The sequence below is a fragment of the Dipodomys merriami genome, unplaced genomic scaffold (assembly GCF_024711535.1).
Source record: "Dipodomys merriami isolate MVZ:Mamm:240054 unplaced genomic scaffold, mDipMer1.0.p SCAF_22, whole genome shotgun sequence".
NCBI classification, from domain to species: Eukaryota; Metazoa; Chordata; class Mammalia; order Rodentia; family Heteromyidae; genus Dipodomys; species Dipodomys merriami.
In genome coordinates, this window is record NW_027203604.1 from 12887956 (window position 1) to 12915331 (window position 27376).

Genomic DNA, 27376 nt, shown 5'->3' on the forward strand with positions numbered 1-27376 from the left:
AGCAACTTTCTCAAGCTACAAAGTAAAACCCTTGCTCTCCAGCCCCAGTCTCAGTTTCTGTAGTATTCGATGTTGTACTTCCAAGCAGTCTATTTTTATGGTTTAATTTCATCAATTTACTTCTCACCTCAAAGGCTGAGGAGCGTGAGATGTGTATGAGGTTGGAGAAAATTGAGAACCAGAGCCATCCTCTTTCCATCAATGAATTTCTACTCCTTCTCCGAAAACCAGACAAAAAAACAAAAAGTAGCAATGGCTGAACAAAGTTGATGTCCACAAAGAGGTGTGACAATAAAGCCAGCACTCTGTTGTTTCTTTTGTATTGATACAGCTAAATGATAGTAGCAGTGGCAAGATGGTGATGGATGATGATGATGATGCTAGCGGTGATGATGGTAGTGATAGTAATGGTGACCCTGGTGCTGGTTGATTTTGAAGATGATGGTGATGGTGATGATGATGGTAATGTTGTTGATGATACTGATAGAAACAACTTGAGAACAATGGGGTGTTGCTGACAGTGTGACGTGCAATACACGTTTTCAGCCTGTCCATGTAATCAGATAAAAAGAAAAGGTTAAGAAGAGCCCACATATATCAATAATTTTAACCTCTCTTTCTGTAAAAGATCTAACATCTGTAAAAGATGTAACAGTTGTCAAATAGATCTAATTGGTTTCATGTATTCATTCTTCTTCTTTCCATTCTCTACTAATATTTCCCAAATGGGGTTTATTTTAAAGCATCCATCAAGTATTTACAGAGGACAAACTTGTGTCCTAGAAACAATGGTATCTGTGCCAGGAGAAACCCATTCCTGCTCTGTGGTGTTGTCTTTAGGGGTTATGTCATGTGTTCCTAAATAACCAGCGCAGCCAGTCATACTTCACAGTTGTGTGTCACTGAGTGGGCTTTTCAAGGCTTTTGTCCATACCACCATACTGGAAAATTAAGCATTGAAATCGAATTAGATGTGCCTGGCTACTTCTTTTGCCACTAGTATTTATTGCTGTTAGAGCAGCAATCTTGCCAGGCATAGGTCTATTAGAGTGAAAAGTGTGTTTCAGTGGGGATAAAGCCTTGCTTTTCCCTTTGAAAAAAATTACATTTGGAGGTTAAGAGATGGAAAAAGTCACATTAGAGGCACTCAAAGATTTTGAGACAAACTGTTGGTAGATTGGCCTTAGGTTTTTTACATGAAGTCAAAGCCTGTGGCTTTTCTTTTCTTTTGTTATTGGCAAGTTTTATCTGAATAAAACTTCGTTAAGGAGGTTGACAAATGGGCCAGGGAAGTAGATGGTGTGAAATATCTATACTTTTTTGAGTTTTTTTGCTGGTCATAGGGCCTGAATTCTGGGCCTGGTGCTATCCCTCAGCTCTTCAGCTCAAGGCTAGCACTTTACCACTTGAGCCACAACACCCATCTTTTTCTTTTTATGTGGTGCTGAGGATTCGAACCCAAGGCCTCATGCATGCAAGGCAAGCACTCTACCACTGAGCCACCTTCCCAGCCCTATCTATAGCTTTTTGAAATGTGTCGTTCTACCTTTTTAAAGACTGTGCTGAAAGCCACATCACAAAGTACCACTCTCAGCTGGAGAGACTTTCCAGACTCACTGGAGAAAGCCATGTTAAAATCTGGGCTGTGCTTTAAATGCTTGTTAGAATGAGTCTTGTGATATTAACTCTAGTTCTTTTTCTCTAGTCCCCCTTTCTTGAGGAGTTGTGCTTGCATTTTCAGCTTTCACACTGTATTTTTATCATTCATTCTTGAGATTGACTCATTGCTGGCAAATGTTGTTGGCAGAACCTTTTGAAGATGCTCTCAAGAACCAGTCCCTGGGACCAGTGTTGAGCAAGGCAGCCTCTGTGGAGTGCATCAGCCCTGTCTCACCCAGAGCTCCAGATGCCAAGATGCTGGAGGAGTTGGATGCTGAGCCTTGGTACCAGGGAGAGATGAGCAGGAAGGAGGCCGAGGGGCTGCTGGAGAAAGATGGAGACTTCCTAGTCAGGAAGAGCACTACGAATCCTGGCTCCTTTGTCCTCACTGGCATGCACAATGGCCAGGCCAAGCACCTGCTACTGGTGGACCCTGAAGGCACGGTAAGGCAGGGGGGGCAGGGCCTTCTAAAGAGCCAATACCTACTTGTTTGTGCTTTTGTTATTGTCATCTCTACTTTTAACTGTGTCTGCTTAATAGATATTCATGGGATAACTGCGATACTGCTTTCCCCACCTGCAAGAGTCTGCTAGGGACAGAGGACCCAAGCCTTATGCACAGTGCTTGGGGACAGATAGCCATGGTCAGTACCCCACGGGAGTAATAAAACTTTGAAGATTATCATGGCCCAGGCTAAAAGCCTTGACTTTCATGTTCTGTAAGATAAATAAATACAGAAATTTCAATTTACTACATGGGAATCTAAAAAAAAAAAGTTAGGTCCTTATCTCACCTCTATCTTTTTTTTTGGTTATGGGGATTGAACTTAGGACCTGGGCACTGTCCCTGAGCTTGTATAGTGAAAACGAGCTTTCTGCCACTTGAGCTCCCTTTCCACTTCTGGCTTTTCCTGTGATTAATTGGAGGTAAGGGTCTCATGGACTTTCCTGCTTGGGCTGGGCTTCAAACGGTCGTCCTCAAATCTCAGCCTCCTGACTAGCTAGGATTACAGACATGAGCCACCAGTGCCTGGCTATTCATATCATATTTTAAAGTACCTTCAGTTGAAACTGAAACCTAAATGTGAAAGAAAAAAGAAGACTATAGAGAACCAGGAAAATAAAAACCAATAAGAAAAAAGCTGTTAGAACTATGAAGGCAAAAGCAATAAAAAGAACATTTTCACAATACATTCACAGTGGACAAAGTTTGACAGACTCCGGGGCTTCTAATATTTATCACAAATATTTCCAAAAGGTGAGTTTCTGAAATTTTTATTTGTGGGCTATAAAATGTTATGAGTAATAAGCAACCCCCCCACACACTAATTACTCTTTTCTTCCAACTAGGAGAGCTAAAATCAAATGGTATTGAGTTGGAAATTTAATGTCGCTGAACAATTCTGTGCATTTGGCTACACTGTACATTTTCTGATTAATAAATATATTTGTCTAGCCCAATAATTGCTATATTTAGTAAGCACAATTAAATCACCCTTACCAAATAAATTCCAGTGTTCCTTTTTCAAGCCTCTTATAAAATGAAAACAACATAAAATAAGTAGTTATTTAAATAATGGTGTTTGGTTGGACTTGAATACAGTTTAACTTTGTGTGTAGGAAGTGGGGATAACAGAGTTACCTGATAGAATTCAGAGGTTCCTACCAAGGTACCTGCATGCCTCAGCTCTTGGTGCTCTGGGAACAGTTCTCTCTGCATAGGTCCTCTTCCGTCCCCACCAAGGCAACCACTTCCCCAAAGATGGAATGGAATCAATGTGACCACTTCTTCCAGTTCACCAATGAACACACACACACTCCCAAAATGTATGTTTCTGTGTTTGTACCTTTCAGAAATTTGCAAAGATCATGTTGTTCTACAAATCCTCTTTCATGTTATTCTTTTTTTTTTCCTTAGGATAAAATGTTTTGGGGATACCTCCCTGTGCTTTCTGCGTAGGGGCTCTTTACCTGGGTGGGGTGCCAGAGGCACATTGTATGCACTTGATACTTATCATTTATGAGCTCTCTAGTGAAGGGAGTCTGAGGGAGTCTCCCACAGACCTTGCTGCATCTTTCTGTCTGTACTTGGGGTGTGTCTTTGGGGCAGGTGTCAGCAGTAGTGGAGATTTGGTCAGAGGAAAGGCATACATTCAGTTTCACTAGGGTTTGCATTTACAAAAAAAAGATCTAGCCCATTCAGGAGCACATAGTAGACTGTCAGAGGACCCAAATCCTTGCTTTTCCTTGGTAGTGTTTCCCTAGTTTTGCTAATCTATGGGAGTAAAGAGTAGAGGGATATTTCATGATCTGATTTTTCAATTCTTTAATTATATATCTTAAGTACTTGTCAGGTACTCCCAATAAATTTAACTTCTCGTGTTTTTCTTTTGTTTTTCCTTCCTTCATTTGTTTGTTCCTTCCTTCCTTCCTTTTTTTCCCCCTCTCTCTCTCTTTTTTTTGGGGGGGGGTCCAGTTATGGGCCTGAACTCAGCCTGGGTGCTATCCCTCAGCTCTTCAGCTCAAGGCTAGCGCTCTGGGCTGGGATGTAGCTCAGTGGCAAAGCGCTTGCCTAGCAAGTGCAACGTCCTGGGTTCGATCCCCAGTACCAAAAAAGAAAAAAGACAAAAAAAATACAGTTAAAAAAACCCAAACCAAAAAAAAAAACCAACCCTTTTTCTTATCAAATAAAATAAAATAAAATTTAAAAAAATTAAAAAAAAAAAAGGCTAGCGCTCTACCACTTGAGCCACAGTACTACTCCCGGCTTTTTTCTTTTTGCTTATGTGGTGCTGAGGAATCGAACCCAGGGCCTCATGCATGCAAGGCAAGCGCTCTACCACTGAACCACCTTCCCAGCCCTTTTTCCCCTCTCTCTACCTTACTTTCTTTATTCTTTCTCTCTTCTTTTTGTTCTTTCTCTCTTCTTTTTCTTTTTCCTTCCTTCCTTCCCTCTCTCCTTCCTTCCTTCCCTCTCTCCTTCCTTCCTTCCTTCCTTCCTTCCTTCCTTCCTTCCTTTCTTTCTTTCTTTCTTTCTTTCTTTCTTTCTTTCTTTCTTTCTTTCTTTCTTTCTTTCTTTCTTTCTTTCTTTCTTTCTCTCTCTCTCTCTCTCTCTCTTTCTTTCTTTCTTTCTTTCTCTCTCTCTCTCTCTCTCTCTCTCTCTCTCTCTTCCATTCTTTTATCACATCCATGAACATAGCATAAATCTCTACTTACTCAGTTTTTCTTTGATATCATTTCAAACTTCTTCATTTCCTTTGTCCAGTGGTTTCCTAGAGTATCTAGTTTTAGCCTTTGTTCTAAGCCTTTTTTGTGTTTAGTTACTTTTTCTCAAAAGTACTGCTTTGAAAGAGGAATGTAGTGTATTTCGTGCTCAGAAATGTGATTCCAGCAGTTTTGCCAGAACACTGGTCTTCTTGCTTTTGTGTGGTGTCTCTGCTTCCCAAGGCCATCTTCAGGCCTGCTCTTGCCCCACTGCACTTAGGGTGCCTTTGAGCACTGTCCAGAGGGGGTGCTCTTTCATGGTCCAATGTGAAAAGGAGTGTTTTTGGAAGAGAGTTTACAGTAGGCTTTTGGTCCTTCTTAGCCTAAATGATTCCAATCGTTCACGTTCATTCATTCATTCATTCATCTGTCTATTCAAAAAAAATATGTACTGAAGCCAGGCACCAGTGGCTCATGCCCATAATCCTAGCTACTCAGGAGGCTAAGATCTGAGGATTGCAATTTGAAGCCAGCCCAGGCAGAAAAGTCCATGAGACTCTTCTCTCCCCAAACTACTCAGAAAAAGCTGGAAGTGGCACTGAAGCTCTAATGAGCACTAGCCTTGAGCAAAAAAAGGCTCAGAGACAGTGCCCAGGCCCTGAGTTCAAGCCCCTTGACTAGTGGGGCAGGGGGAGGGAGGGAGATAAGAAAAAAAGTACTGCATGCTGAATCCAAACATCACCTTCAGCACCTTGTATGTATCTTGATCTTGTTTAAAAGAAAATCTCTGCCTTAGTGGAATCTATAGATTACTTTTATCATATATTGGTATTGAATTTTATCACATTTCTTCAGTATTTTTTGCGATAATAATGTGACATTTTTCTTAAATTCTTCAATATGGAGGATTACACAGATACATTTTTCTGATATGATGATCTTATCGTAACACTGTTTATCTTGGCATAATAATTGAGTTTGGACATCTACTTTTTTCATCAATTTTAATTGCTCTTCCAACTGAGTTATTTCAGCACAGCCTACTCTTTTTTTTCTTTTTAAGGGTTGTTTTGATCTCTGTTCTTAAGTAAAATCTGTTGTAATTGTGTTTGCTGCTTCTATTTGTATGTGCTTACTAGCTGGGGTAGCAAGGTACTATAGTTATACTTGCCTTTGTATATGAGCAAGGCATACTTAAGATTAGATGGTTTATTAGGAAATCTTTCCCTGTGTTACCTTAAATTGAAACTCTTGTATACTCACTATTTCTTTATTCTGACTTAATTTTGCTCTAACACACTTACTGTGAATAATCATTTGTTTGTTTATTTTCTTATTATTTGCTTCTCCCTTTTCTACGAGACTATTATCCCTGTATGAGTAGCAGTCTTACTTATTGCACTATCCTCCAGTACCTGCATGGTGCTTGGCACATACTAGGTGTGCAATAAGCACTTGATGAATGCTTGACCAAGTCAGGCTCTTACAATTAGGAACTGAGCATCCTATGAGATTACCTGAGGAAAGAGCCACATCCTACTAATATACAGCCATACTCCATGTGGTATATTGTGCAGATATAAAATAACAAGCAAGATTTTCTATAGAACTAGTTCAGAGTTCTATCTATTTTCGTTGGCGGTCCAACAATTCAGTTGTGGTTCTCTAAAAGAAAATAGGAAGCCAGGTACTAGTGGTCCTCAACTGTAAGAAGGCTGAGATCTGAAGGTTGTAACTCAAAGCTAGCCTGGATAGATAACTACAAGGGACACTTACTTCCAATTGGAAGTGGAGGTGTAGCTCATGTGGTAAAGTATCAGCCTTGAATGAAAAAACCAAGCATGAGTGAGTGCAAGGCTCTGAGTTCAAACCCCAGTACTGGCACAAAAAAGAAGATAGAAAAGGAAAGAAAGAAAGAAAGAAAGAAAGAAAGAAAGAAAGAAAGAAAGAAAGAAAGAAAGAAAGAAAGAAAGAAAGAAAGAAAGAAAGAAAGAAAGAAAGAAAGAAAAGGAGGGAGGGAGGGAGGGAAAGAGTTATGAAAGAAAACAGGAAAGACATTTATCAAGCAATTCTAAGAAAATAGAAATATTTCAGTTGAAATGTGTGGTATTTAAAAACACAAAGTAGTAAAATCTAGCTAAATGTCATTATGCTATAGAATAAAAATGAATCACATTTCCGTTTACTTCATCTTTACAGACCAAAGACAAGTAGAGATGTAAACCACTAACAATGAATTAACTACACAATCACAAATCAGTATCACAATGGTGGAGAAATAGAAGTAATAGAGTTGTGATAATGTTGTTAAACTAGGTGGTCACACAAACCAGTCCTAAAGCTGTGCTAGTTATAATATAATTTCATTATTAGAGGAGAGATTTGCAGCCCGGTTGAGAGCCCTTGTTATGACAAACTTAGTAATGACTGCTCTTTTGGGGGTCTTTTAGCTGGATCTGATTATCTAGTTTAATTGATCCTGTGGAGGATAGCTTTAGCTGAAAAGAAAATGGAAATGAAAAACTTAATTAAAAATGTAAGTTGCTTCCTTGCTGTGAGGACACCAAAATAGATGTGGAACACATTCTCTTCAATATTTATTCATCTGATTTTCATGGTAATTGGCTGGTCTGTGAGTATAAAGGGGGAGATTTGGCAGAACAGATTACTCAGAGAAAAGAGGGACGCAGAACTAAATCTACATCTAAATTTACTCCTGAGTCTGCCAGCCTCAGGGCCCTCCCACTGTGCTTCAAGGCCACTGGAAACCAAGTGAGAAGACCATCAGTGGCAGCTTCTGAGCCTCCTTGGTGACAGGCACAAAATACAGAGCCTAAAATAGCAGCTGGAGAGAGCCAGTAGATTGGGTCTGTGGGAGAGGCTTCAGAAAGGCAGTCTGGAACCCCTTTATTTTTCCTTCTTGGCATCTTCTGGATCATTTAGTCAGCCTGTGTGTGCGTCTGAAATTATCCCCTGAGTCACCAATGAGTCATTGATTTATCCCTTTGGCCTTTCAGGAGCAGCTCAGTGGAGGGGGGGAAGGAAGGAGGGGACTTGGGTTTTCATTGGGATGAGCCAGCACCACACAGTTAAGTGGGATCTTCATGAGCCTGATTCACTGCAGTCTTAGGTGACAGCACTTTTCACAGCCCCTACGGGGGATTTTACTCATTAGATTACAAAGCAGTAGCAATTGTCCAACGCTGCTATATTTTCCTAGATTTTTCTTCTGTATTGAGAAGAATTTTTAAAATATGATTGGGGAATAAGATTTTTTGAGAACAAAAGCAAAACAGAAAATAGAATTGTATCAAACTTAAATGATTCTATACCACAACCAACAAAGGGAAGAGCTAGCCTAAGAATGGGAGAAAGTGTTTGTGAAATGTTCATCTGATAAAGCACTAATATCCAGAATATGTAAAGAACTCAAACAACTCAACAGGAAAAAAATCAATTTTAAAAATTAGGCAAAAGTTCTAAGAAGACATTTTATAAAGCATCTCCAAATAAATTAACATGTATGTGGAAGAAAATACTCAGTATCACTAATTGCCAGGGAAATGCAAACAAACCATAATAAGATATCCTCTCACCAAGTTAGCATGGTTATTGCTTTTAAAAAGACCAAAAAAAAAAAAAAAACAAATTCAGGCAAGGATACAGAGAAAGAAAACTGTGACACACTGTTGGTAGGAATATAAATTAACGCAACTACTATTGAAAACAGCGTGGTGGTTCCTTGAAAACTTAAAAATAAAATTATACATGATTCAGTAATCTCACTGCCCAAAGAAAATAAAATCAATATGTCACATGTACCTGTATACTTTATGTTTACAACAGTGCTCTCTAAGATCTGGGCTCAACAGATAAATGGAAATGTGGAATATAAATTTCCTCCAAAATGATAAATGCATGTCACTTGTAACCACATGATTGTAACTGGAGAACATTATGTCAAGTGAAATAAGACAATCATTGAGAAACGAGTTCTGCACGATCTCACTCATATATGAGATATAAAAGAAGTTATTTCCTAAAAGCAGGTAGTAAAATCGTGATTGTCAAAAGCCAGAGGGGTTGGTAAAAGAGAGATTGGGAGAGTTTGTCAGTAGATACGAAGTTACAGTTAAATAAAAGGAATAAGTTCCTGACTGGGCACTGGTTGCTTATGCCTGTAATCCTAGCTACTCGGGAGGCTGAGATCTGCATGATCATGATTTGAAGCCAGCCTGGAGAAGAAAAGTCTGTGAAACTTCGTCTCCAAAATAACTGACAAAAATTCAGCTGCAGGCATGACTCAAGTGGTACAATATTAGTTAAGCAAGCAAGCTGAGCAAATTAGAGGCCCTAAGTCCAAACACAATACCACAAAAAAACGAAAGTGTTATAACTAACAATAATATTTTATATTTTTCAAAGATTAGAAGACTCTGAATATTGTCATCACAAAGAAATTGTGCATTTATGAGGTAAAAGATATGCTAATTAATCCAGTCGGTGCTTGTACAATGTATGCACGCTTCAAATCATCATACTATACCTCATAAATGTGTACAATCAGTACACATTAACTTTAAAAGGGTCCCATAGCCTTCCACTTAGTAATGCCTTACTATGTTCAAATTCCATTTGTATCAGGAACAAACAAGACATGAATTCTCAGTGGCTTTACCTAGTAGAGCTTCAGCCCCAATACACACCAAGTCAAGTCTCCTTGATCCACCTGGTCCTTGGTGACTCAAGACCCAGGTGGCATTCATCTTTTACATTCACTTTCTCACCACAGAGGTGCAGTGGAGAGGAGGGGCTAAGAAAAGCTCACTGGATCCCGAAGGCCTTTCTGGGGATGTGATATCTCCAGTCCCCTCTTGGTCCTGTCTGAAGACAGGAAGCTAAATGTTACTGGAGGGTGAGCAGTATTCTCCCAACAAGCCTATTTCATCAACACACCTTTCAAGTTTCTATCAACACAATCATGTAAATAAGATACTACAGAAAAAATTTATTATTATTATTATTATTATTATTTTGAGTCATGGGCTTGAACTCAGGGCCCTGGGTGCTGTACCTGAGCTTTTTCCACTCAAGGCTAGTGCTCTACCACATTGAGCCACAGATCCACTTCCCAAAAAAGGATTCATAGAAAAGCATTATTTCCATCCTAATAATCCCATAATTCCTGAAACTCGGGGCCAGGAAGCTATCCCTTAGCTTTTTATTTTCATTCAAGGTTGGTGCTTTACCCACTTGAGCTGAGTAAGGAGACTGGGTCTGTACTTCTCCTAGATTTCCCCTGATTATTTCCCTAGATGGTTTGCTTTTATTTCACACCTCCATTGGGTTTAAGCGTCCTCATCTGGTTTGCTTTGCTTATGTATAGCACTTTTGTTAGGTTTAATTCCACACACCTTATGTGATTTTGGCCTATATAAGCTATGTGCTAACTGTAGTCAGAGCTACTGGTCTTTGAGACAAAAGTCTGCCAGCAGTCCTCTGGCTTTCCAATAAAGACTCCCAATTTGGCTTCTCATCAGTGGGAGCATCTCTGTTTCTCACAACTGAGTTTCCTTACAACAGAGCCACAGCTCCACTTGCAGCTTAAATTTTTTTTGTTATTATAAAAGTGAAATACAGAGGGATTACAGTTACATAAGTCAGATAAAGAGTACATTTCTTTTTGGACAATGTCACTCCTTTCTTTACTCTCTCCCATCCCCCTCCCCACTCTCTAGAAGTCTAGAGAGTGCCAACGCTGCATTTGCTCACCCTTTGTACCACTATTTCTGTCTCCTCTTACCCTCCCATGACAGCTAAACAAACAAACAAGACAAAAAGAAAACAAAACAAAAATAGCAACAAAGAAAAAAACCTCTTGTTTCCATTTCCTGGAGTTCATTTTGATAAATATTATTTTATATGATCAGACGCATGTGTTCCTCCCCTAAAAGTGTCCTCCTTTGGTCTCACTGTATATGAATACCTGGAGTCCTGTATAATTTTATCACGTCCCAGTATATTTGATATCTAACATTGGCATATGAGAGGAAACATACGCCATTTGTGTCTCTGAGCTTGGTTTACCTCACGTGACGTGATTTACTCTAGGTCCATCCATTCACTTCCAGTTTTGAGACTGATGGGTAGTGAGAGTCTGGTGGACTTTCTTGTTCAAGCTGAGTATTAGGATTACAGGCATGAACCACTGGCATCCAGTCTCATCTCCATTTTTTGAGAGACAAAGTTGCGTGCAGATTCCCTTCAAATTTCTCTTTTAAAGATCCCTATGCACTACAATCCCAAAGGAATGCGCTTAAAATGTTATTCATTGATGTAATTGTTTAAGGTATTGTTTCTTTTTGTTGCAAAGAAAAACTAAAGTTTTAATCATTTCTGCTATTTCTTTGTCCACAAGTTTTTCACTTTTCCAGCGTTTGTGTCCTTGAACACATGGAATCTCTCTTACTCATTTCCTTATCAGTGGGGAGCAGCATCTCATGAGTCCTTCACCTGCCAAAGGCCAACTGGTGGTCCTATTGGCTCTTTGAATTTCTGCCATAATATGATGAACAGTTACAGGCCCAAAGGGTCAAATGACTTAGAACTAACCCTCTGAACCTCTAAAACCATGAGCCAAAAGAAACCTTTTTTTCCTTAAAGCTATTTAATCTTAGGTATTTTTGTTATGGTAACAGAGTGCTAACATTTCACCCCATACTTCTTATTGCTGTCTCACAAAAATAATGTCATCCCTATTTCATGACATCCTGTAAATTGCAGATGACTGGCAGGGATCATTTTGATTGCTTCCTGCAGGAGGTGATGGCCAGGCCTTCCCACTGGGAAGGATATATTCCTCTTCCCTTGGTAATTAATACATATTTGGTGGGCGGTATTTAGAAACAATCTAAATATTATAGCTCCTAGTCATAGAAACAATCTAAATATTATAGCTCCTAGTCAAAATTTCAATGATAGTCATTTATTTTTGTGAGTATGAATTCAAATTTGGCATTTTTACTTATTGGACTTTAATCTGTTACTACATTGTAATGCTTTGGTGTCCTTTTGTTATACACTAACCATTTATCAACCATCTCTTCCTCTCTGACAAATTAGTAGCTGATTCATCCTCTCCCACCAAATTCTTCAATCAGTCATTTCTTCTAAGAACCCTGGGGCTTTGGTGGGGGGAACGATGTTTAGAAACCAAGATCTCGGCACAAGCTGTGCTTATTGGGGTTGTATTTCAGATCTCCACTACTGTGTCAAAATTCCTGATATAATCATCTTGGAAAGAGAAAAGATTTCTTTTGGTCATGTGTGAGCAGATTTCCATCCACAGTTGTGGGGCCCTGTTGCTTTGGGCTTGTGGTAAGGCACTATATCATGGCAAGAATGTGTGAAAGAGGAGATAACTCACCTTATAGAAGCCAGAAAACAGAGAGAAGAGAGAGAAGAAGAAGGAGAAGGAAAGAGGAAGAAGGAAGAGGAAGAAAATGAGGAGGTAGAAGAAGAGGAAAAGGAAGGAAGAGGAGGAGAGACGAAGAGGAGGAGGAGGAAGAGAAAAGAAGAGGAGAAGGAGAGGGAGGAGGAGGAGGAGGAGAAATAGAAGGAAGAGGAGAAGGAGGAAGAAGAGGAGAAGGAAGAGAAGGAGGAATAGGATGGGGGAAGAGAGAAGGATCATAGTCCCTGTATCCAGTCCAAAAGCATGCCCTCAGTAATGAGAAGACTTCTGGTCTCTATCTCACATCCTAAAGATTCCACCGCCTCCCAGTGATATCACAATCTGGGACCAAGCTTTTAACAGATAGGCCTTTGGGAGACATTGAAAACTACAGCAGGGATGTTGCTGATCCCAGGTCACTTAAAGGAGAGTCAGGTTATACACACACATACCTGCATGCATATGTCCACACCTTCACACACATGCATCTTCACACAGACACACATAATCATACATTCTCTCTACACACCACACTCAAATCTCCACCCACATGCATGCACACACATACATTAATATCTCTATATAATGTATATAATTTCTATATGCATATGTACTGGAAAACATGACTCTAGGACACATCTTCTGATTCCAGTCTAATGTCACAGGACTTGTTATAGTTTTTGCCTTTTCTACATTTAGGACTCCTTTCTCCAACAATGAGTAATCTGACTCCCCTTAGCTGTGGTATCTTCACTGATTTGTCCAACGTCCATCTCCATATGTAAGCCTTCTCCTGTCGTGGCTGCTGTCTGTTGCCTATATGGGCATTTTCCTCATCTTGGCTGGCTCCCACTCCTCCCATTGGATCATGGACTCTTCTTACTATGCTTGCTCTAACATCTGTCCCTGGCCCACTCTCATGGCCTAGACTCTCATGGGAGGATAAAGCAGGTAGACCGTAAGTCTCAAGCCAACCTGGAAATTCTGGAAAAATCTCAAAGACAAATAAAAAAATTAGCATCAGGTTAAGGAGGTCAAAGAAATGAGATATTAAATGGTCCAATGGAGAAGTAAGTAAGGGACGTATAAAGGGAAATAAAAGAACTTGCAAGATAAAAAGGAAAATAAAATTTTATATTGTGAGCCAGGCTACCAGCTCCATACCTATCATCCTGTCTATTCAGGAGGCTGAGATCTAAGGATCTCCATTCAAAGCCAGCCTGGGCAGGAAAGTATTTGAGATGCTCCCCATCAACCACCAGAAAACAGGAAGTAGAGATGTGACTCAAAGTAGTAGAGCACTAGCCTTGAGCAAAAAAACTCAGGGAGAGCACCCAGGCCCTGAGTTCAAACCCCAAATCTGACAAACAAAAAAGTTTACATTGTGAATATTTAAATTAATAGGGATAGTCAAGTGAAAAAGAAAAGAAGATTGTAAAAAGGAAAAATGACAAAGAAACAAAACTAAATTTAAAATATTTAATTAGGAAGAGAATGGGTTTCCAGTTTTCCGTGGGTGTCACTCATAAATTCTAATAGCTCCAAATCATTTTATTTGCATATATTGATTGCACAAGGGGGGTTACGTATTTGCATATACTAATTTGCATATATTATTTGCATGTATTGATTGCATAAGGGGATACATGTATACAATATATCGTGACCAAATTCACACCCTCTACTATTTTCCCTCATCTTCCTCCCATTTTAAAAACAATTTCAGCACATTTCATTGCTCTATTTTCACATGTACTTCAACCATGTTCATGCTTCTTCACCCTCCCCTTTCCACTGGTACTCAGCCCTCAACAGAATCCACCATATATTTCTATCATTTGTTTTCTTCAGTGTGTATTAATTGCACAAAGGGTGTTCGTTGGTGCCAATGGGCCTTTGTTTCTCTGGCTAAGTTGCTGATAAGTTTGCCAGGGATGTGTTGCTTTGGCTTCCTGTTTTCCTTTGTGTTGTTCCCTAGCAACCAGAAGACAGGTTATGTGGGAAGACAACTTGATGGCACTGCTTGTAAACTGTCTGAAGACCAGTGCTATTCTCTGGAACCTCTGATTATCTGGTCCTGGGATGCTGAGCCCCTGGGAAGATGCACGGCTTCCTGAAGAGGCTCCACTCCATGGCTTCTGTTCTGTAGTTTTCCCCATCCTGGAGCTATGCCCAGATGGTCATATGGACCTTTTTTTTTTGCATGGAATTTTCCATATCCCTGATTCAGACGTTCCCCTCTCTGGGTATCCTAGTCATCATTCAGTAAGAAAGTCCCTTTGTCATTGTGTCCATACAGAGAGTGCAAAGCAGGAACCCCTGTAATGCTGCTAACCATCTGGGTCTCAGTGTTGCTTAAACACCTTCTAAAAGTGCACAAGCTAGGATGTCTGTGCATGATGCAGTCCCCACACACATAGAGTGCCAGGAACAAGAGTGTTTCCCAGTACCTGTATGCTATAATGATTCTCATACTCCTTCCAGATAAGGCTACAAGCTGCTCAAGATCAAATCCAGTGGTAACTGTTTTGGAGTCATACTTTGTTTCTTCTCCAACTCCTCTATGCCATACCACATCAGTCCAGACCATTTGCTGAAACCTTCTCTCTCTTTTCTCTCATTCTATTCCAATACCCTCCCTCTTCTTTTTTCATGAGTCTCTGTTTACAATCGAGAATACTGCAATTTTTTGAAGCTTTTATTCTGTTCTTTTCTTTTGCTTCAGTTCTTTCCTCTGAAGTTGCCTTCCCTTTACATTTGGCACTAGGCTCTTTGCTTGGACTGGAGTGGAGCTGGCTACCTTCCGTGTGTGTGTGTGTGTGTGTGTGTGTGTGTGTGTGTGTGTGTGTGTGTGTGCGCGCGCGCGTGGTCATGTGCATTAGGGCTTGAACTCAGGGTCTGGGTGCTCTCTTGGCATTTTTGCTCAAGGCCGTTCCTATACCACTTGAGCCATGCTCCATTTTAAGCTTCTTGATGGGTAATTAGAGATGAGATCCCTCCACCCTCTCTGTCTCCCTTTTTTGTTTTAGAAGTTTATTCATCCATCGCCTTTTATTGGGTTTAGAAAGGTAGGGTAGGGAAACACTGCCGTTCCAAAACAGATACAAAATATCAGTGCTTCTCTCCTCTCTTATTATTTTCTATGAAGCTTTCATCAAGCAAAATTCAACAAAAGAAACATATTGGTAAATTCAGAATCTTTCTTAGTCACTAATGGGTGGGGAACTTTCTGGTCAAAGATGTACTGATGCTTCTTGTACCCAGGAACTGGAAGACAATGTGCCCTGACTTTGCTCTCTTCTGAGTGGGTCCTGATTGGGGACATTTCCTATATGCATTTCCTTTGTGGCCACTGTGGTCAACTCTTGACCTTCATTTTCCTTCTCTGTTGTTAGAAACATTTTACTGACTCTTGGGCAAACTTGGTGATGGTGGAGGCTTCTTGGTATCTTGAGATTAGGAAAGGAAGGGAAATTAGACCTGGAAGGAATGGGTCCAGGCTCCCAAGGGAGCCCCAGAATCTCTACTCACTGGGCTTAGCTGGTTAGGGAGAGCAAGAGAGTCGGGCAAGAGCAACCCATTCAGAGCCCCATGTGAGCAGAGATTTGGGTAAAAGGCAAGGGCTTATGGGGGGACTGGGTAGTGGGCAATGAGAGGATAGTAGGATTCTAGTCATGGTTCCTGGCATCGCAGTGTCAGCCCTGTACCTCCACCATTACATTAGCAAAGATTTTGGACCATGTCACAATTCCAAACCCACTGGAGGCCCAGGCAGTTCTGGGCTGGGTTTACATCCACCTGGACTAGGTTAGAGTTACACACCGGCCCTTGAGTGGGTACGGTCTTCCAGTAGATCCAGCCAAAACCACTAAAGGGCAGCATTCTCTGTGTGTGCACACCCTTCCCAGCTTGAATCAGGACACATCCCATCCCACGGCTTGGCCCATTCCAATGTGAAATCATCTTATTATTGATTGAGGTCACTTTTTTTTGTTTTTAGTGAAAAGTCTTGGAAGTGTTTCTAATTGCCTACAAGCCAACTGCTCTCACATGGTTGGAAGCAGAGCACACAATCCCTGCCTTCCGGGTGCAGCCGCCTCCTGCCACCCTTTCTACAGGCCGGTCTGGGAGCCTCTGCCACCACCTTTCTTTATGCCCCTCCTTCAAATATTGACCAAACTGCCTGAAATAACCTGAAAGCTGCCTCTTTTCCCCACCACCTGGCACTCAATGACCGCCTACCCTACCTTCAGCACCACCATTGCTGGTATCACTTCTCTATAGAACCTTTCTGGGGACAGATGCCCTGAGTAGTTCGTGTTTGTAATCCTAACTACTCAGGAGGCTGAGTTATGAAGATCACAGTTCAAATCCAGCCTGAGCAGAAAAATTCTTGAGACTTTTCTCTCCAATCAGAAAAAAAACCCAGAAGTGGAACTCTGGCTCAAGTGATAAAATCCTAACCTTGAGTGAAAAAGCCAAATAAGATGCAAGGCCCTCAGTTCAAGTCCCAGTGCTGGCACACACACACACACACACACACACACACACACACACACACACACACACACAAACACCTTTCTGGGATGCCATCTGCCTCCATGGTGCTGTTAAATTTCACAGGATACTAAGAAAATAGCAACCGTGGGCACATCCTGAGTACTTCTTCGGGACCCTGTGCCACACTCACTACTTCTGGTATAGTAATTGTGTAATTCTGACCATAGTCCTGTGTCATAGGACACATGAGAGTTCACAGAACGCTCAGGGAGCCTGTGAAGTGGGGCTGGCTTACATGTGGCAAGCACCAAACTTTGCTTCTTGTTCCTGGCATCACATTGCTTCGCACAGGGCCAAGGGCAGGACAAACAGCACTTGAGAAGGTACATGGGCCTACGTATTTGCTTCAGGCAAAGATACTGCTGTATGTGTTCAGAAAGAAAGGCCATGGAGCCACCAGGCTGTGCACAAATGTTGGGGGGAATCTCCAGAGGATGGTTGCTTTGTTCTGTTTGGCTCATGCCAAGGGCTGAGTGAACTGAAAAGATATTATTAATTCTACTTACCAATCCAACCTGTGACCAATGGAATGTTGAAATGCTGTTCTAATCCAGTGTTCTCAGGATGAGGTATACATCCAGCAGCTTCAACCCCACCAGGAACCTGCTAAAAAAAATATAGATTTCCAAGAGTCCCAGATCTTCAGAGTTGGAATCTGTTGAGTAAGAGTCAGCAGTAGAAGCTTTATCAGACCTCCAGGGGCTTCTGATGCATTCAAGTTGAGAACTGTGGTTGAATACAACAGAATCCTTGGAAGACCAGAAAGAATAGGTGAAATGCAGACAGCACACAGCACAGTCACAGTAGAGGCAGGCTTTGAACCCAGGACCTGTCACTTCACCAGCAGTGGACTTTTCCTTTGCTCACTTCTGATCCTGTACTGCTTTCTGTGTTGACTGAAACCTGAGAATGGATAATCTAGATTTGTGGGTTAATCAGATTTTAAAAATGAATTTCTATCTAAGTTTTGAAAGGCAGATAAGATGAAAAGTTACAGTTTGGATCTAGAATGTACCCTAAAAGCAGGTGTCAACAGTATGGCTCCATCTTGTGGCACTGGTGTGAAGTGGTGGAACTTTTAGGAAGTGGGCCTAGTGGGAGGAAGTTAGGTTATTGGAGGTGGGGGGGGGGAGGGGGGTGAGGAGGAGGGCTGAGGCTGAAGGGGATCTTGGAGCTCATCCCTTTCCTTGCACTGGACACGGTGAGGTGAGCAACTTCTTCTACCTCTTGTCTACCTCATGATATGTTATCATAGTCCCCAAAGCAAGGGCCCAACTCACTATGGGCTGATGCCTTCAAAACTGAGCCAACTAAACCTTTCTTCTTCATAAGCTGATTAAATTATGCTTTTTAAAAATACACATACAGAACATTTTCTTTTACATGAACAAAAATATTTGTAGTTTAGCGATCCAGTTTATGTTGAAAATTTAGCTCATTGTTAGGAGGCACCCTGTCCCATGTACAAAAGATCCCAGTAGGCAGCAGACAATATAACCCTTAAGAACAAAACATCTAATTTAACTGTCCTTCTTGTATTTCTTAAAGAAGATACTCCGTTTATAAATTAAAGTTTAGTTAGCCTTTTTTCAGTCTTTTTTGCTCAATATTTTGAACACCTCCCTCTTTTTTTGTAGAATCTTTGGGCCTCTCTTGTTTTTCTCCTCTCCAATTCTTGTTTCTTAGCAACACACTTAGCTTATATTTGTTCATATTCTTCTTTTGCTTTTTGACTTGAGGTTTTCTTTGTTCTTTGAAATAGTCATGGAATTTACAGTTTTGCTATCTTGTTTTCCTGATGGAAGCTAGTGCATACCACATTAGTCTTCAGACAAAGTTTGATCAGGGTTACACTGTTCTTCATGCAAAGGCGTGGTCAGCTGCTTTTTTTTGACAAAGGCCAGCCAAGAAGAAAGGTTAACCTTTCTTCTTCAGCTAGATAGAGATATTTCAGACAATCTGGGTAATGATCTGTGAATTGAGATTCTGGAGACATTTGATCCTTCTTTTCCTCTGTAATGTTGCTGAATCTTCCTTTATTTTCTGAAATCCAAAGCCCATCCATTGTAAATGCTCCCTACAAATGCTTGTGAGTAGGTAGGTTACCATATCTTCTATCTCACAGACTCATTCATAACATGAAGGTATGTTTTGTCATAGTGATGGAAAGGTGATTTAACACAGGAAGAAAGAAATAAACAGGAAGGATCAACCTCTCCCTTAATCCAGACAAATTTTGTAGAGGTGGTAGCCAAGAATAGAAACACTGAGACAGCTATAACTCTCAAACATGTACTTGGAAATCAGAGCAAATATAATATTTGCTAATGATTCTGATGTCCCATCAGTATCAAGTTGTTTCTCAGGTATCATTAGTTCAAAATGGATACTCATAATTTGATTCCTTCTCATGAAACTTCCTTTCATCAGTGGCACCCAAGTCTTGTCTACGTTCAATGATTTAAAATATTGTAGCCCAGAAACGAGGTGGAGGAGCCTTGTCAGGCTGGCCACTCCCCATGGCCAATCAGATCGCCTCATACAGATCAGAGCTAGATGTGTCTGAGGCTTCTAGCTTATCTGACCCACAGTGAGAAAGCCTGGACCATCCTTCCCCTAAGAAGGCAATCCCAGGAGTGGCTTATATACTTAAATGACCACATGCCCAGAAAACTGTTCCATACCACAGGTAATAGAAGTTGGACTGGGGCAGCAGGTATGAAGGCTGTTGTTTTCAAGCATCCCTTTCCCCAAATGTCCCAGATCACATGGTAGGGCAAGCTCATTCCCCTTCCTGCCTGCAGCTAGGTGACCCTACAACTCTTCCAGTCTTCCTGACCCCTGGAGGACAGTTAGGGCATTTTGGAATAGTAATGAGGTTTTAAGGCTCTGGCCCTGGTTCTCCACTGGGGGCGCAATTCTGGCAAGATCATAGAACATCCCTGCTGGGAAGTGACTGGAACAGAGCTCACTGTTCAGTAGAGCGAACTGGAACTTCTGCTCAGGCTGGTGGATACTCATTGACTGCTATCATTGACATTGGGCTTGGCTATCTCTCTACCCTGCAAGAGATACAGAGACCATGCTGTTGCCAACTTTATCCAGTCTCCTCTGATTCCGCAAGGCTGTGTGATTTCTTCCTCTAGTCGAGATCTTGATTGGGAAGGACCATCTCAGCAGTGTTGCTTTGGACAGCCTGTGAAGCAGAGTGGATTACACTAGGGACTGTTCCCTCCCATCTTCTTCCTGAGTTGAACATTTTGGGCCTCCAAATAGTAACTGAGTTATTCCCTGTTTCCAGACACTAGATAATGTTGAAGGAATCTCCCAGATGGAAAATTTCAGATTCCCCAACCAGGCCACAAGGGGGCGACAGAATAACAGAATTTCCACCCTGTGGGGATTGGAGCGTGGGGTGGGGTGGGGGGTGGAGGAGTCTAGACCCTGTCCCTTGAGACTCAGGTGGACTATAGGGACAACTCATTGCTCAGTTTCCCCTGAATTTCCCCCATTGTCCCAGCTTTGCTCTGAGTCGCAGAGTTTTGAGAAGTATTAGTTTAGTTTATGGGAAGGCCGTGTCCTTGCTGGGCCCTCTTCTCTGTGAGTTGACTTGGTGCTGTCCTTGGGGTCACTGAGGTGCTATGGGGGCAGTCATCTTTGGAGATAGTGAGTAGGGTGGCCCCCGCCTCCCACTTTAGGAGCAGAATAAAAGCTTTATATGTCCTCTCCATGACTTCTCAAATGGAGCTCTAGAGGCCTGGTAGAGACAACTCATCTCCCATGATCACCTGGGCTTTGACAGCTGGAATCAGGGTCACAGCAGAGCTTTGAGGGATGGGTAGAATCCCTGAGTTATATTCCTGGGATGAGAGACTGCTATTTCACCCAGCTATAGAATTCCTGAGACATCACTTTTAAGGTGGAATTGCTGTGATAGCCCAGCTAACAACTGGTGTAGTATAGGTAGTTCTCTATTTCTATGAGATCCATGTCTACAGGATCAACTCACTAAGCATGTGTGGACTATTTTCTTGCAATTACTCTATGAGTGATATACCGTAACAATTAGTTCCATAGCATTTATATTGTATTGTAAGGCATCTAGGAATGGTTGAAGTCTACAGATTATATGGAAATATTATACCATCTTAGGGTAAAGACTTGAACATCCTGTGATGTTCGTATACCTCGCCTATACTGTAAGAATGATCTTGCTGCACTATTCACAATAACCAAGTTATGGCAACAGACCAGATACCCTACAATAGATGAGTGGACCAAATGTGGTACCTGTACACAATGGAATTTCACACGCCTGTTAGAAAGAATAATATTATGTCACCTTAAGTAAGGTGAACCAAGCTCAGAGAGACAAATGGCACATGTTTTCTCTCATATGTAGAAACTAGATCTACAATATACCAGGACATGATAAATTTTACAGGACTGTAGGCATTCACACACAGTGAGACCAAAGGAGGATACTCTTAGAGGAGAAACACAAAGACACAACGCCTGTGTACCTCTGATCATATAAAATAACATGTATTGAACTGAATGCCAGGAAATGGAAACAAAAGGATTTTTTTCTTTGTTTTTGTTTTTGTTCTCTTTTCTTTTTGCTACTTTGTTCATTTACCTGCCTTTAGGAGGGTATGGGGGAACACAGAAATGAGGGGATAATTGCATCAGTGGTACACACTGAACACTATGTTGAAAATAAACTATACAACTTTTCGGTGGAGATAGGAAGGAAAAACCGTAAGAGAAGGGGTGGCATTGCTCAAAAAGAAATGTACTTATTACCTGACTTATGTAACTGTAATCCCTCTGTATACCACTTTTGTAATAACAAATTTTGAAAAAAAAAATGGAAACTACAAGCCCAGTACTGAAAGCATACTACCATTCAAAATGGCTGGGATAGCTATGTGTGGATCTTGCAAGGGCCTGGAAGGTGTAAAGTAACCATATGAGAGCAGACAAGGCTTGCAGCTCCCTGGATTGTTCTACACTTTGGACTCTAATGCTTTGGAAGGCTCACATGCACCATCTGAGAGCAAGAGGCTTCCCCTAAGACTTTCTCCACCAAACCTATCTGATGATCACCAAGCGTACAGAGCCCACCCCGAGAGCGGTGCTTCCCTCCAGCCTGTAAGGGTCCCTTAGTGAGTATGCACAAATGATTCAGTCATTGCTGATGCAGAGATGTAGCTATCCAGGAAGTATGGCTTATGGCCCACCCCTCCCCCTGCCTGTACATTCTTCTCACAAAACCCACCCTCTGCTGGGCACCAGTGGCACACATCTGTAATCCTAACTACTCAGGAGGCTGATATCTAAGGACTGAGGTTCAAAACCAGCCCAGATAGGAAACTCCTATTAATCACTAAAAAGAAAAGGTGGGACTCAAGTGGTAGGGAGCTAGTGTTGAACCTGGGACAGTGCCCAGGTCTGAGTTCAAGCACCAGTACCAGCACACACACACACACACACACACACACACACACACACACACACACATTTTTTTAGTTAATAAAGGGAGAACTTGCTTTTACTTCTTTGCTAAATCTTACTCATTTCTTTCATCTGTTCTCACAAAAACCATCTCTTATTCAACTCTCAAGCAGTAGCAAAGTTTAGTCTTGGGATGTGTGTGTGTGTGTGTGTGTGTGTGTGTGTGTGTGTGTGTGTGTGTGTGTGTGTGTGTGTGATGAGATGCTTAGGCATTGAGCTTGTGTGTTTCTCTCCTAAGAGGCTTGAGAATTCTGTAGTTTATCATATCCAAGTGCATTTAGATCTAATTTCTGCAATAGATGAGTGGATCAAAAAATGTATAGTGATACACAATGGAATTTTACACAGCCATTAGAAAGAATAAAATAAGGTCATTTGCAGGGTAATGTATGGAACTAGAACAAATCGTGTTAAGTGAGGTAAGCCAAGCTCAGAGAAACAAAGTCTTGATTTTTAATAGACTTCATTTTTTAAAAGAAGTTTTTTGGTTTGCAGCAAAACTGACTTTACAGGCCAGAGATGTTCCGTGAAAGGTTCATTTCCCCTTAATGACCCACCATCAACATAGACACACAGAGCTGTCTGTAACCAACACTGTCATTCAAAACCCACAGTTTACCATAGGGTTCATTCTTGGTGCTGTACATTTTGTGGGTTTGAACAAATGTATAACAATGTGTGCCCACTTTTGTAGTATAATACAGAGTAGTATCATTGCCCTAAAAATCCTGTGTGTCCTGCCTGCTCATTCCCCTCCCTTCCTAGGAACCCCTGGCACTCATTGATCTATTTACTGTCTTCATAATTTTTCATATTTCAGAGTGGCACATAATTGGAATCATACAGTATGTGAACTTTTCGGATTGGCTTCTTCCAGTTAGTAGCACGCATTTACATTTTTTCCATCTCTTCTCATGGCTCTTTACTTTGTAGCACTGAAATGTTGTCCAAATGTATGGTCGTACCACAATTTATATACTTACCAATAAGGATATCTTGTCTGTTTTTAATTTTTGGAAATTAATAATAAATCTGCTATAAACATCTGTGTGCAGGTTTTTGCAGAGACATAAACTTTTCAACTCCTTTGGGTACATTTCAAGAAGCATGTTTACTGGACCATATAATAAGAGTATGTTTACTTCTAAGAAGCCACTGAATTATCTGTGGCTGTTCCATTTTGCATTCCCACAAGCAGTGATCGGGTGGCTGTTGCTTCACTGCTTTCCCAGTACTGATGTTGTCTGTGGTCTGGGTTTCGTCTATTCTCATAGGCATGATATAATCATATCTCACTGTTGACTTAGGCTGCATCCCCTTAATAATGTCCAATGTAGAAAACATTTGATATGCTTATTTACCAACTATTTTCTTTGATGAAGAGACTCTTCCGTTCTTCAAACAATTTTAATTGGATTATTTGTTTTCTTTTACTTCCTTTTTAAGATGTCTTTATTTTTCTGTTAACAATCCTTTATCCTATGCACTTTTTTTTTTTTCTGGTCATGGGGCCTGAACTCGGCCTGGGCACTGTTCCTCAGCTTTCAGCTCAAGGCTAGCACTCTACCACTTGAGCCACAGCACCACTTCTGGCTTTTTCTGCTTATGTGGTGCTGAGGAATTGAACCCAGGTCCTCATGCATGCAAGGCAAGCACTCTACCACTGAGCCACCTTCCCAGCCCTATCCTATGCACTTTTAAAGAAGATTTTTCTCCCCTGGTCTGTGATTTTTCTTTTTAATAACTTGACCTAAAGGTTATTGCCAAATCCAAGGTTGTTTAGCTATTTTACTATTATTTTCTTAGATTTTAATAGTTTTCTGTACAAGTCTGTAAGTCTGAGTTAATTTTTGTGTCTTGATAGTACTGGGGTTTGAACTCAAGGCCTCATGCTTGCTAAGCATACCCTCTACCATTTGAGCCATACCCCTCCCCTTATCTTTAGTTAATTTAGTATATAAGTTAATTTAGTATATATAAGATATCTCTCTCTCTCTCTCTCTCTCTCTCTTGATTTTTTTTCATGTAGATGCCCAATTGTTTCAGACAGTATTGAAAACACTGTCTTAGCTGAGCATTGAGTTAATGCCTGTAATCCTGTAGCTACTCAGAAGGCTATGACTTGAGAATCTCAGTTTGAAGCCACCTGGGCAGACAAATCCATGAGACTCTTATCTCCAATTAATCAACAAAACTCCAGAAATGGCGATGTGATTCAAGTGGTAGAGCACCAGCCTTAAGCAGAAAAGTTAAGGGAGAGTGCAAGGCCCTGAGTTCAAGCCCCAGTACCAGCACGTATACCAAAAAACTCTCACCTTTTATCCACTGTTTCCTTTGCTCCAAGTAAAGTTCAGTTGACTATAGTTGTATGGGTCCCTATTCTGGTTCACTGATTTGTCTATTCTTCTACCTATACCAAAATATACATCACAAAATTGAGTAGAGATCAGCTTCCAAATTCATTCTTTTCAGTAACATGTTGGTTACTTTGGATCTTTTTCTCTCTTTTTAAACTAAAGTAAAAGCTTGCTGATGCTTGCAAAGATTTTGATTGAGATTGCATTGAATTTAGGAAGAATTGGTGCCTTGATAATAGTGGGTCTTTATATCCATGAACATATAATACCTTCTCCTTTTATCAGGTTCTTTGATTTCTTCCATCAGATTTTTGTAGATTTCTTCACAAGGTATTTACATATTTCTTCAGATTTATAGCTAAGTAATTCATTGAATAGCTAAGTGTTCAGGTTTTGAGCATGCTATTGGTACTGGTTTGTAAATTTCCAATTTCTGGTACTTAGCAAAGTGATTGAATTTCGCGTATTAACTGTGTATCTTGCAACCTTTTTTCATTCCCTAAATCTTTTAACATCCCTTTCTTGTTTTAAATGTTATTGTAAAGGTGATGCGCAGAGGGGTTACAGTTACATAAGTCAGGTAATGAGCACATTGAACAGCATCACCCTCTCTCTCATTATCTTGCAGCTTTAACAATGACTGTTGGTTTATTAGTTCAAGTTCATTGTTGTTAAATTCGATTTTCTTCATGGACAATCTTGCAGTCTGAGAAGAAGGCAGTTTTATTTCCTCCTTCTCAATCCTCATACATTTTATTTCCTTTACTTGTCATATTTCACTAGCTGAGATGTCTAATTCCTTGTCCAGTTGGGTCAGGAAAGGAAAGAATAAGTCAGACCGGGCCCATTAAGGCCTGGGAACTGGGGCATTCCATGCTTCCATCTTAGAGAAGTGGGCAGATGAAAACACAATGAAATAAAGTCAGTGAGTAAAGTCTGTGCAGAAATCACCTCTGAGGCACAGACAGTCCTTGGGCTGCGAGGAACATTGTCCCCCACTGGCCCTTCTGGACCAACTCAGGCAATCCAGCTGATTCTATCTATCTATCTATCTATCTATCTATCTATCTATCTATCTATCTATCTATCTATCTGTCTGTCTGTCTGTCTGTCTGTCTGTCTGTCTGTCTGTCTGTCTGTCTGTCTGTCTGTCTGTCTGTCTGTCTATCTAGCTATCATTACCTGTGTTCTCTTTATGCCCACAGATGAGCTCAACTTCCCCGTTATTTTTTCCACAGATCCGGACAAAGGACAGGGTCTTTGACAGCATCAGCCACCTCATCCACCACCACCTGGAGAGCAGCCTGCCCATCGTCTCTGCTGGGAGTGAGCTCTGCCTCCAGCAGCCAGTGGAGCGGAAACAGTGAGCCTGTCTGCTCTCTCCCAATGCTGAACGCCAGGTCAGGAGGACCTGGGGTCCGTTGGTCTTGGGCTGTGGGAACTGAGGCAGTGGCCTGTGGTCTCAGCATTTTCTTCAAAATCCCCTAAAGGAAGGTTTCCTTCATAAACTTGTAACAGATTTCTCATATGCATATTAAAAGTGTACATATCTATACATCCTGTACAAATTATCCCTCTATATTTATATTTTTTAAGATTAAGAAAGATGTAAGACTCATGTTCTGTGGTGTATGTTTTTAATGAAGAAAAAAAAAAAAAAGAAGTGTCACCGTAGTTGCACAGGCAAAAATTTAACTCACCTGATCTAGTCCACTGGGAAGTTTTACTAGGAAGTTTTAACCTGAAGCATTACCCAAATAAGCACAAATTCACAGGAGGAAGGCAAGCAGGAAGCTATAAATGGTATCTAATCCTATGTGCAAAGTATTGTGTGAACACTGGCTTGGGATGGCTGGTGGCTGCGGGGGAATAAGCCTCCTCTGTCAGCTTGCTGTGCCGATGTCTGTGCCCCAGCCCTGCACACCGCCGTGTGCATGGAGTTTCCTAGCAGGACCACTCACTGCAGCATCAGTAAGGAGGAGGTGGCACTCAAGGCCCTTTAGGTCACACCGAGAACATGGCTACTTGCCACCACTTGACCCAGGGAGTGTTTAGGGTTCTTGAGGATTTGTTTAAAACTAAATCTGCCACAAAATAAAGGTCACCAGTCAAGACCTTGATTGACAAGTGCTTCCTTGTACTCACCCAGATAGATGAAATTACTATCTCTGGATGACCCTTGAAACGGATTCTTGCTCTGGATACCCTTCTAGTTTACAGGCTGCTTGGAGAAGCTGCCAGTTAAATTGCCACAACTCACTCTTGCAGTCAATAGAGGGAGGAAAAAGCATGGGAAAGAACCATGCAAAGACAAGTGCAGACACATGAACACACACACACACACACACACACACACACACACACACACACACACACACACTGGCCATTCATAATTCTTGGGTCTGTGTGTACTTAGGACAATGCTCTAGAGCCTCTGGAATCAGTGAAAGGTCCCTGGGGGTGGTGAACCACCTTGCTGCCTCTAGAAGCTTCCGGGTCAACCCCAAGCGGTGGGTGTATGGCCCACAGCCCTCACGCTAGACATTGTACCTTCCAAGTCAAAAGTCATCATTCTATGATGGCTGGCCTCATGTCTGTAAGTTGACAATTGTTATGACCTTTAAAAAAT

The 27376-nt window shown here is 41.2% G+C and overlaps 1 protein-coding gene and 1 pseudogene across 4 annotated transcripts in view; one reads left to right on the forward strand and one right to left on the reverse strand.

Annotated features, from left to right (window-relative positions):
- Positions 1-27133, forward strand: part of Shc3 (SHC adaptor protein 3) — a 246843-nt gene extending 219710 nt beyond the window's left edge. For all 4 annotated transcript variants that reach the window (XM_070033347.1, XM_070033346.1, XM_070033349.1 and 1 more), the window contains 2 exons: positions 1808-2103; positions 25986-27133. In XM_070033347.1, the coding sequence (XP_069889448.1) occupies positions 1808-2103; positions 25986-26114 (425 nt within the window). In that variant the 3' untranslated portion in view covers positions 26115-27133. The remainder of the gene's footprint in view (positions 1-1807; positions 2104-25985) is intronic.
- Positions 18389-19894, reverse strand: LOC138834637 (thyroid transcription factor 1-associated protein 26-like; annotated as a pseudogene).
- Positions 27134-27376: the final 243 nt, after the last annotated feature.